General features: G+C 37.0%; 1 protein-coding gene across 6 annotated transcripts in view; it reads right to left on the minus strand.

Annotated features, from left to right (window-relative positions):
- FOCAD (focadhesin) overlaps positions 1 to 12,156 on the minus strand; it is a 313,353-nt gene that overhangs the window by 225,305 nt on the left and 75,892 nt on the right. For all 6 annotated transcript variants that reach the window (XR_009532822.1, XM_060102011.1, XM_060102014.1 and 3 more), the window contains 2 exons: positions 6,852 to 7,056; positions 3,448 to 3,654 (listed from right to left, as the gene is read on the minus strand). Coding sequence is in view for 5 of the 6 variants with exons in the window: in XM_060102011.1 (XP_059957994.1) it covers positions 3,448 to 3,654; positions 6,852 to 7,056 (412 nt within the window). In the remaining variant the exon portion in view is untranslated. The remainder of the gene's footprint in view (positions 1 to 3,447; positions 3,655 to 6,851; positions 7,057 to 12,156) is intronic.

Consider the following 12,156-nt stretch of genomic DNA (forward strand, 5'->3'; position numbering starts at 1 on the left):
ATGCACACACCCAAACTGTATTATGATATGTACAGATACACACATAGGCGGTAAAACTACAGAGAAACGTAAAGAAGCCACTACTATAGAAGTCAGGATAGTCAGGGGAGAAAGGAGGTTGTGATTAGGACTGGGCTCCTGGAAAACCTCTGGGGTGGCCAGAAAAGTTCTGTTTCTTGCTCTGTTTGATGCTTACAAGGATGTTTGCCTTACATGCAAAAAAAAAAAAAAAAATTATGAAAATTATTTGAGGGTACTAGTTTAAAATGCAGATGCTTGGGCCCCACACAGCCCTGCCAATTCAATACTTCTAGGGGTAGGCCCTAGGCATTTGCTTTTTTTTTTAAGAATCAATTTTATTTATTTATTTATTTAGGTTTTGTTGGGTCTTCATTGCTGCGCACGGACTTTCTAGTTGCAGCAAGCGGGGCCTACTCTTCTTTGCAGTGAGCAGACTTCTCATTGCAGTAGCTTCTTTTGTTGCGGAGCACGGGCTCTAGGCGCACGGGCCTCAGTAGTTATGGCGCACGGGCTTAATTACTCCACGGCATGTGGGATCTTCCCGGACCAGGACTCAAACCAGTGTTCCCTGCATTGGCAGGAGGATTCTAAACCATTGCACCACCAGGGAAGTCCTGCATTTTTAATAAAATCTGCTTAGTGATTTTTATGCACTCTAGTCTGAACAATTTGACTGGAATATAAACATCACAGATCTTGTCTGTTTCACCTAACTGCTATAGCAAAGTGTTTGCCGTAAAAAACTGTCTACTACTCACATAAATCTACACAAACACAAAGGAACATTATGGGATTTACCTGTTAAGTACATTACATTTATGGTTAAGACAGGCAATTCCAAGTAATTTAACTATATAATATTATCTATATAATATTTTCTATATATTATTTATCTATAAATATTATATATCCATATTTTCTATATATTTTTGTATTATTAGTATAATAATATATTTCAATATATTATCTATTAGAGCTATATCTAATAGGTATAACTATATATAATTGATATAAATAAACATCTGAATAGGAATGACATTATTATTTTATTATATTAATTATATAATTTATAACATATATATTACCATATATTACGTGTTACTATATATTACTATTATATCTAATAGATAATATGTATATTATATTTTTAATATTACTATATATATTACTATTATACTAGATAATATATACAATATTAATATAACACAAATATATCATTATATAATATTATATATAAAGTCCCAGCATCCATGAAACCATGCTAGTCACAAAACTGACAAAAGATTACTTGAGCCTTCCTCGGCTCCCACCTCCCACCAAAATCTACACTCACTTTCTCTGTTTCCTCAGTTACCATTCACTCCCTTATTCCAATTTGGTTCCTATCACCATCACTCTGCTGAAACTGTTTCCTTTAATATGAACAATAAATTTCTACTTGCTGGATCCTAAGGGGACTTCCTATCCCATACTTAAATCCTCTCCCCAGGACACTGCTGACCATTCCCCTTTTGGAGAAATTCCTTCCCTTGATTTTCATGTCTGAGACAGATGACATGGGACGGAGTATCTCAAAAGGGGGAATGGTCATCTGTCTCTTTTGCTTGTTATACAATCCTTCTAGCTGTACTTTCTCAGACTTCTCTTTATCAGTACACTCCAAATATTAACAGCCCCTGGAATTCTATCCCAAGCCCTGTCATGAAGTCCACGGTTAAAACTTCCACCCCAAAGTAGAAATCTATTTACAAGTCTATACCTTTAGCCTAGGCTTCTATCCTGAATTCTAAAACCATATATCCATCTATGACCCATGCATACCTCAAACCAAGCATATCTAAAACTAAATTTATCATCTTCCCTTCAGCATCAGCTACCATTTCTCAAGTGAACAGCACCATCCAGTTGCCCAAAATAGAAAGCTGAGACTCTACCGAGGACCTTCTCCTTGACCATGTAATCAACCACAAAGCCCTATTGATTTAATGTCCTATATTTCTCTTTTCCTGTTCTAATTTCCCTAATTAGCCCCTGCCATGGACTGAGATCCCCCCTACCAAAATACATACATTGAAGCCCTAAGTGCCAACTGACTGTATTTGGGGTAAGAAAGTAATTAGTTAAATGAGATCATAAGGGTGGGGCCTTAAAACAAAAGGATTAGTGTTCTTATAAGAAGAAACAATAGAGACCTCATTCTTGCTCTCCCTCCACTTTGTGAGGACACAGTGAGAGAGCAGCCTTCTTCAAGCCAGGAAGAGAGAAAGCCCTTACTAGGAATCAAATTGGCCAGCACCCTCATCTTGGACTTCCTAGTCTTCAGAACTGTGAGAAATAAATTTCTGTTGTTTAAGCCACTCAGTCTGTGATATTTTGTTAAGGCAGCCCTAGCAGTCTAAGACATCCCTCCTCACTTCCTGCCCTATTAGTGTCGCTCTGCTCTAAACCCTCTTCCACTCTCCCACCAGAATGATCTTCCACACACAAAAATATGAGGGCACCTCTTTGCTGAAAGGTCTTCCGTAGCATGCCACTGCCTAGAAGATAAGATGTAAGCTCATTTGTGTGGTATGGAAGACCCTTCATGATATGCCCAGCCTTATCTCTTACACCTTAATCCTTTGGCAACACTCAACACTTTTTTTCTGAACAAGCCATGCCTGCCTGCTCACTCACGTTTCTGTGCCAGGGCACATGCCGTTCCAGCAGCTGGAATGCCTTCCCAGCCTCTGGTTTGTACCAAGCAAACTCCTACTCAGACTTCCTCAAATCTGAACTCATGCCCTACCTCCCTTAAGTTGTGCTCCCACTGTACTTTAAATATACCCCCATACAAGCAATTTACCTTATTGTACTACTATTATTTATTTGCATGTTTGTAAGCCCCTTGAGGTCACAGAATGGCCTTTTCATCTAAGTACAAGTGGCCCTTGAATAACACATGGGTTTGAACTGCACAGGTCCACTTGTACATGGATTTTTTTCGATAGATATGTACTACAGTACTACACAATCAGCGGTTGGTTGAATCAACGGATGCAGAACTCCAGATAGGGAGAGCCGACTGTAAAGTTACATGTGTATTTTCCACTGTGTGGAGGATTGGCACCCCTAATTCCTAAGTTGTTCAAGGGTCAACTGAATTCTTCTATAGGGTGTGGCATATAAGTGTTCAATACTTGTGTTCTACATGAACAAATGAAAAAAATACCACAGTGGTAGACCCTTAACTGATGCTCCAAAGAGTATTTAATGAGGCATTTTTATAATAAATGATAGTAGTACTATTGATGTATTACTAGTATGATCTAATAGTATTAGATCAAAACACCTTTGATATGCAAGAAAGTAAGAGAGCACACCCACCCTGCTACTAAAAGACCTACTTAAGTGATAACTGACATTAAAACTTCTTATTATCCTTACCTCCTTCAGAAGTTCAACACTGTGCTCTAAAAGGTGAATTAAAGATGAGCATTCTCCAGTTATGTTTAAGCTGACTTCACAGACACACAGCAGCTGAAGGGTCATCTGGATAAGCTGAATTTTCCAGAAAACAGGATGACGCAAAAGGCTTAAATACACTTCTTCGATAAACAGCATCGCTTCTGTTGTCTGTATCAAATCTCTCATCTGTTTGAGAAACAAGCTTGTGATATTAAAATAATACACAAACCAAAGGATAATTTTAGCTTATATAAGAAGCTTTACCAATAAAATTTTTTCCTCTAAACCTATAAAGATTTAAAAGGGATGAAGAAATTTATGTAACTCAGAGAGAGTTAAACCACACAACTCTGCTTTCTCCTTTTGTCACTAACCAAAACACAATTTGCTACTGTTTTTGTTACTGCTGGCTGGCACAAATTCTTTTCATTTATTTTTCTAACTACTCTGAGTGCAGATGTTTAAAGACAAATTACATGACAGTACCAACATGTTGAAGGAAATTAATTAAAGTTGGTTTTGAGTTCTCCAAATGGACTCTCCTTTCTATAATTTCAACATAGCTACCTGGAAGAAAAGGGTTGGCGTGTTATTCTAATGCACTACTAAGCCCTTCATCTGAACGAAATTTGCTCAGACAACCTTAACTGCGAGCATCATTTCCACACTTGGCAGATGCAGTGAAAGACGACATTCAAATGGTAGTGTCTTCTCAGCTGGCTAATGTATTAGATAGGAAGGACTTGGGTGCTCTTGAAAATCCCAATTCAATTCAAACCCAGCTGTTCTGATCAAAATTCTGGAGTTAGTATTAAGGATATGGTCCTGTTCACAGACACACTGGCATTTCCCAGAGATTACAAACAATGAACCATCTGCTTCAATCAGGAGCCTTGTGTCTGTTAAATTCATCAAGAGGAAAGCCTACAGTTAACCAGCTGTACCTTTCACCAGTCGTTACCACCATAATAACCCAAAATGACTATAAGTTATACACAGAGAGAGAAGTTAATTCCGAACAAACAAGAAGAAAAAAAACTATTAAAAGATCAAGGGGAGGAGACAGCAGAGAATACTTAAGTTATAAAAAATAAATGTGAACAGTTCAGTAGCTAAATTATTTCATTCTTTTGCAAATATACAATGGCAAAGGCAAAAGGCCACCAAGAAAGGAATTTAAAAAAAGTAAAGCCCCATGTTTATCTGACAATATATTTCCTTGAGTGCATTTTTTTGTACATACTTGAAATTTTCCGTAATAAAAAAAATTTTTGAAAGACAACCTCAGCAACTTAGCATTAAAGGCTCTCTAATCTTTAACATTACCAAAATTCTTAACAAGAATACTTTGTAAGTAATGGTTTCTCTTTATGTAGAAATAGAACATGTGCAATGAATAATATGTGAGATGACAAAAGTCACAATTAAAAAGAACTACTGGGACCAAAGTCAACAGTGAAGTTCAAGGCAGGTTAAGTCCAAAAAAAGACAATTCCATAAATACAAAATGGAAGAACAATTGGAGTGAGAAGAAAAAGAAACAGGAGTTTCACTGACCATCATCTCATTGACCTATGGGTCAATAGGGTTGACAGTTATTTCTCAGGAAAAAAATTTTTAATTAACATGATGGTACTGAAACGCTCAGTATGGATCAGACCACATCTATACTACTGTATTCAGCTCTAAGAAGAACATTTCATAGTGACACATTCTCAACACCAATAAACTAGAGAATTCCTTGCAAATAACAGTGAAAAGTCAAAACCATTTCATGTGGAGAAGTAAAGAAACTGATGAAAAAAAGAAAGGAAGGAGGGAGGGAGTAAAGGATGAAAGGGAAGAAAAGGAAGGAAGAGAGAAACAACACAAGATAGGATGCAGATGGGCTTTTTAAAAAGCTTATCTTGCTTTGTTCTGAGAAGAAGGGGGACTAATGGGTAATCTTAGGAAAATGCAGGTCAATGAGAAGTACTTGCTAAAAAAAATAATAATAAAGGGCTGCCTTGCAAAATAGCATGCTTCCTATCACTAAAATATTTAATTAGTCGTGGGATGGTTGTCTCTCAGAGAGGATAAGAAGTGCCTATAACCCATGGGAAAATGGATGACATTGCCACTAAGACCCCTCCCAACTCTCAAATGCTTCATTCCAATAAAGCTGATTTGTTAAGTTATTAAATGTATTTATGTCACTAGTCCCATTAGTTCCAAATGATGGATCTCTTTTTTCCTCACCTATCTTGACTATATTAACAAGCCACAGATTTCCAGAAATATTGCACAGAGCACACTTAACAGAAGTATTTAGGCTTGTCAATATAGTTTGATGACAATGAAGGCAAACATCTACCAAAGAGCACAGAACAGGGTAATGCAAGCATCGTATGGAAAAACTGTACGCTAGTTCAAGACATCCGCCTATACATTGCTTTATTGCCCACACAAAACAAAAGCTTTGGAAAAGACACAGGAGAATTCACTTCAATTAACTTTTCTCTGCCTTGATTATAGGAAAGCCTATTTATGAGCCGTAAAAGAGTCACTCTAGTGACTCCTTGCTAACACAAAATTAAAACAGGTCATCTGTGACCTCAAGTGATCACCTTGAAAAATAATCACAGATTCCCTCCATCAGCTAAGCAGCATGGTGTTCAAATTCTAGACAAACAACAAACCTAGATGGTGGGATGGGATAAATGAATCACTACACTCAAATCACAACAAGCTGGCAACTGGAATTTTTTTTAAATCTGTAGTTATAGAGACATTAGCTCAAATTTACCTCTCCCCTGAATTCCCTAAGCATTTTATCCATACCTCTGTATGGATAAAATACTTCATCCATCTACTTTGAATTTTACAAATATATATACTTGTTTTAGCTCTCTTACTAGACTTTGGTCTTCCCAAGAGCAGGATCCATCAGGGTCACCACATATACTGTAAGGGGACTTGTGAAAACTGGAATCTAGCCAGCACTCAGCTGGTCAAGCCCTGCGTCCCTAGGGCTGCATCTGCCCAGAGAGATGCCTTTTTTTCAAACTTACACAAAGAGGACATTTTTTTTCCTTATAACCCTCTCAGTCTCCAGCACAAGGAAAAACTCAATGCAAAATTATTTTCCCTGAGAAGTCTTTCTTATAGATTTCATTCCTACCAATCCTAAAATGGACTATGTTGATTTATATTTCTGTGAATTTAGTTAACATTGTATATATTAAAGTGAAATCTAGATTTGTTTCCTTCATCATCTCCAAAACCCTGCAAGCATTTCTAGAGCTGTTTGCCAGATCACATGGGCTCTATTTTATGTACAAAAATAACAATCACCACTTACTAATGCTGGTGCTATATTAGTGAAGGAGGAGGAAAGGCCTTACCTGCAAACATGGAACCATGTCGCAACACAGTTGTAGCATCTGTTGTTCCAATATTGATGGTTGTTCTTTGTCACAGGGAACCCGGGGGTGAAGTAAGACTTTGAGCAGAGCTAGTCGGAGTTTAGCATATTCTTGTAACTGTGATGGTTCACAATACAGATACCATAGAAACGGTGCCATTATTTGGATACATGAAACTTCTGATCTGCAAGTAAGTCATGGAATGCATAAGCCAGTAACTGAGTTAAACAGAGTACCAAGCAAGTAAGTGTCAAACATCAACTTAGAGTTCATGACATATCATAAACTATGATACCACTGAGTGTATCTCTTTTTCATGACTCTTCTATTCCACCATGACCCACCTAAACCCCTGCCAAACAGTTCTTTGTACACTGGGGAGAATGACTCAACACCTGGAGCCCACAAGCCTGATGCCCAGGACTAAGAGGGCCTCTACTTGCACACTAGAATAGCATCTACATCTCCAGGACCAGTCTTTAGTGAATATCAGAATCATCTGAGAACCTTTTTAGAATTATAGACGTTAGGATGTATTTTTGGAAAAACTCGACAGGTAAGGTCCTATGTAAAACAAAGACATATAGACATCCCAAGAAGATGATGATAACAGTTAACATTTACTTATCAACTTGTTAGCTCTCAGAGTGTGCAAGTTACTGCACTTTATGCCTTTAAACTCAATCAATCCTCACCACAACCCTATGAAATAAAAATATTATTATCCCATTATGCAGATACAGAAACTGAGGCAGAGAGAGGTAAAGTAATTTGTCAAGTCCCTCCTCTTAAGTTCTTCCCACTCAGAGGAGGAAGACTTTACAAATGTTTTGGATCTATTTAGATTACAATACATCCCAATAACTCCAAGTCCAAAGACACTAAAATGCCAGAATGACCTTTCAGATATAAAAATTTGATCATGTCATTAATCAGCTTGAAAAAATTTATGCTTTAGATAAAGTACTTAGCCCAATTCACAAACCCTTCATAATTTGGCCTCTTTCCAGTCTTATTTCTTGCTTTTCTCCACTCTCCACTGAACTACACTAAACTTCTTTCAGATCTCTAATCAAGCCATCTGGGCTTTCTTCTCACCTGCTGTTCCATCTACCTATAATACTCTCCCCTTTCTCCCTAATTTCTATCATCTTTCAGTTCTCCCTTTAAAATGACTCCCTGAGGGCCTTGCCTGATACCTAGCCTTGGTCAGATCCCCATTATGTGCTTGCACAGGATAATGACTTTATTGTCATTATTTATTTAATATCTCCATCCCCTGACAGACTATAAGCCAATGAGGGCATGAACCATGGATTTCTGTTTAATGCTGTATCCCAAATAACTGTACACACTAGGCCCTCAAAGAGATGCTCAATCATTAAATTAATCGATTCATTTACACTAAGTTATAGAGTGGATTTACAATTAGCATGCATCGATTAAATATCACAATTTTAATATTTTTCATATTGATTATACATAAGTTATTACTAGATAAGATACAAAGATGAACCAGGCATTATCTATCCTTAAGAAGCATATAGTCTAACAGGGACAATCAGCTCTGTTTCTGGACTAGAGAATAGAAAGTGAAAACTGCTAAAAGAAAGGTATAGGGCTTCCCTGGTGGCGCAGTGGTTGAGAATCCGCCTGCCGATGCAGGGGACACGGGTTCATGCCCCGGTCTGGGAGGATCCCACATGCCACAGAGCGGCTGGGCCCGTGAGCCATGGCCACTGAGCCTGCGCGTCTGGAGCCTGTGCTCCACAATAGGAGAGGCCACAACAGTGAGAGGCCCACGTATCAGGAAAAAAAAAAAAAAAAAGGTATAAAGTGCAATACTTATTGGAGGAAATGGCATTTGAGTTATGCCTGACAACATAATTTTATAATACTATACATCCCACAGCAATGTGATTTCAAAACACCATTAACATTAATAAAAATTAAAAAGTTACCAAATTGATAAGATTTAATCTATTCATTTATTTGCTTGACAAAATTTCTGAGTTCCTACAGTATACCATTCACTCTTCTATGTGCTACAAACCAAACAAGAAACAAAAACAGATGAAATCCATGCTCTGATGAAATCCATGCTCAAAATCTGGAGGGATTTTTTTTTTCTCATGAGCACAAACACACAATCCATAAAAAACAAAAAGACTTGTGAGTTCATAATTATGAAACATATGGCTTCATCACACCACTCGCTTTAGGAAACTAAAAAAAGTTTCATAGATTAAGCAAGTAGACAATGTATGTATGGGTTAGAATATGGAGCAGAAAAGAGGTTTAAGAAACATTGTTCCTCCATCTCTCGCTAATAATGTACTCCCCAAAGAATAAATACTAGCCAGGTGTCAAAAACATCCATGAATAGCTTATCAGTTTTCTCCTACTTTGAAATGCTGAAGGTGAAATGCAAGGTTCATACCAAGAAATATATTTCCAAGATGCTGTTAATATTTGACATCGAGGAGCATAATGTTGAGCTTTCCTAGGACAATATACTTTTTAAAAATCTCTGTGGCTTAATCTGTCCTGATTTTAGATTTTGCATTTCCTATGTGGTACCTGATGATCTACTATCACTGCAGTGGGGCATGCAATTAACAGGGCTTAAGGAGAAAAGGGAAATAATAAAACAGATAACCTGAAATCCCAAAGTGATTAAGGATGTTTAAAAATGCAACCAATTGTGCGTGTACCTACACATAAGGCTTTCATATATGTTCACCAAGGATGGAGAAGCAGTGGGAAAAGACTTGTAATGAAAATCAAAACACTGAGCCTTTGGGCCCAACTCTGCCACTAGCCATGTGACCTTGAGCAAGTCATTTAATGTTGCTCTCCTTAGTTCCCTCATCTGAAAAACTATGTGTTAGACTAGATAATCTTGAAGTATCCAGCCCTAAAGATCTTGACATCATTGTCAATTTACCCAATTCTCAGTTCTATAATGGTGAAGTCTTAACACCACAGGCCTTCTACAAATCAGGGCAGAATTTAACTGGAGAATCATGCTCCCAAAAATGTAGCACGAAGATACACTGCTATTTCAGGACATCAGTTGATACATTCTATTAAAAATGAACCCATACATTTAGGCTAGCACCTTTCTACTCTACCACCTCCAGCGAGGTTTCTTACCACATTTGTAATACAGCTATATTCTTTGTGTGACTTGGTAGCTCATTCCTTTTTTCATTCCTAGGATCTTTCATTCCATTTCTGGGATACACACACACACACACACACACATATATTTGCATACATTAAAGTTCACTTTTTGTGCTGTAAAATTCTATGGGTATTGATAAATGCATAGTGTCATGTATCCACCATTACAATGTCATATGAAATACTTTTACAGCCTTAAAAATCCTCTATACTTCACCTTTTTAACCCTCCCTCCCTCCCCCCAACAAACCCCTCAAAAGTACTAATCTGTTTGCCACTCTATAGTTTTACATTTTCCAGAATGTTATATAAATGGAATTATACAGCATGTAGACTTTTCAAAAAAAAACAAAAGTGAACCCAGCTACTCTAATCAACAATTCCTAACACAGAAAGAACTAGAATACAAGCTATTGTCACAACATTTTGCCTCCTTCCTATAGTTGTGAATCAATATTTATATTTATTAAATTACCAAACTTCCTTCATTACCTTCTAAATGACAATGTAAAAACTACTAAGTTAACTTACTCTAAAATTAAATCTCAAGAAACTAACAGTCTGCTGAAAATGCAATCAGAGTGATCAATTTCATCCTGCAAAGAACAGTCTCATAGTGCAAAAGTAGAAATGAGACAACTGTAATTATTCCTTGCAAATAAATATAATTTAAAACTTCTAAAAAGCTCTAGATAGTATACTCTAACACTCCAGAATTCAAATGAAAGGAATAAGTCAATGAAAGCTTATCCATAAATAAACCAAACTCAATTAATAATCTCTTCTCCTTATGACTATCTGGACATATATCATTAGAAGAACTACTTTCAAATTCCAATATAATACTCCTTTGAAATGAAACAACCAAAAAGTAAGTTAATTACTTGCTGACTAACTAAAGCATTGGAAAAGAGAGATATTTGTAAGGATTACCCTAAAAACAAGCTAATAACAAATATGGCACATCAGCAGCAACATCTTTTATAAAGTATCCCAATCTATTTAACAAGAGAAACTTCATTAAACAAATGTTTATAAATTTGTTATTTTTGCTTTCTGACATGGATGAACAAAGACTTTTTTAGTAAATATTATTATCTTACCTTTGAAAATGCAGTCCTAGGTGAGGGAAGAGAGGATGATAATAATGTTTATTTTAAGGTATTCATTCAATTGTTACATGGACTTTTATCACTGGCAGATGATTACAAGGTTCCCTATATCTCTTTAAAACTTCCTGTAGCAGTATATCCTGCCTGGAAATTCCATCTAAAATTGAAGTTATAGACTCAGAAACAATGTTCTAATACATTGTACGTATAGGACACTCTAAGACCTTCAAGAGCAAGAACACATGAACATGGCTAGTGTGGTAAATGTAACTCAAGCATTGGATTACATGGGACAATGGTACCATCCCATCATGACCTTGTGTGACATACTAAGTATGCAGTGATATTATATTTTAGGAGGCACTCTACAACCCACTGCCTGGGCCCCACCAATCTGTGGGCCTCATGTGTATACATATATAAATTCAACATTTATAAAGCACCCCAAAATGTGCCAGGCATTATTAATATGAAGAATATTGAGACACAGTCCCTGCCCTCAAGAAAGTAAGAAAGTTTCACAGTTAATGGAGGAGAATAATTATAAGACCATACAGTAAGTATAATGATGTTAGAAATCACAACTGAAGTTACTAAGGGAGCATGTAAAAGAGACACCTAATTCAGTCTGTGGTAAGTAAACACTTCCTAGGAGAGACAATACCTAAACAGAGATTTTTTTGACTTTTTTTAAATTTTTTGGCCACACCACACAGCATGTGGGATCTTAATTCCCTGACCAGGAATCAAACCCGTGCCCCTTGCAGTGGAAGCGCGGAGTCTTAACCTCAGGACCACCAGGCAAGTCCCTAAACAGAGATTTAAAATAGAGAAATTAATCAAGAAAGGGCTAGGGTATTAGTCAGAAAAGGGCTGGGATGAGATTCAAGAGAGTAAGATAGATACTAATAAGCAAAAGCACAGAGGCGAGGAAACAGCGCTGTTTCCTGTGTGGAACCAAAGCAAGTCGGCGTATTGCTGAAATA

The sequence above is a fragment of the Mesoplodon densirostris genome, chromosome 6 (assembly GCF_025265405.1).
Source record: "Mesoplodon densirostris isolate mMesDen1 chromosome 6, mMesDen1 primary haplotype, whole genome shotgun sequence".
In the NCBI taxonomy this organism is placed as follows: domain Eukaryota; kingdom Metazoa; phylum Chordata; class Mammalia; order Artiodactyla; family Ziphiidae; genus Mesoplodon; species Mesoplodon densirostris.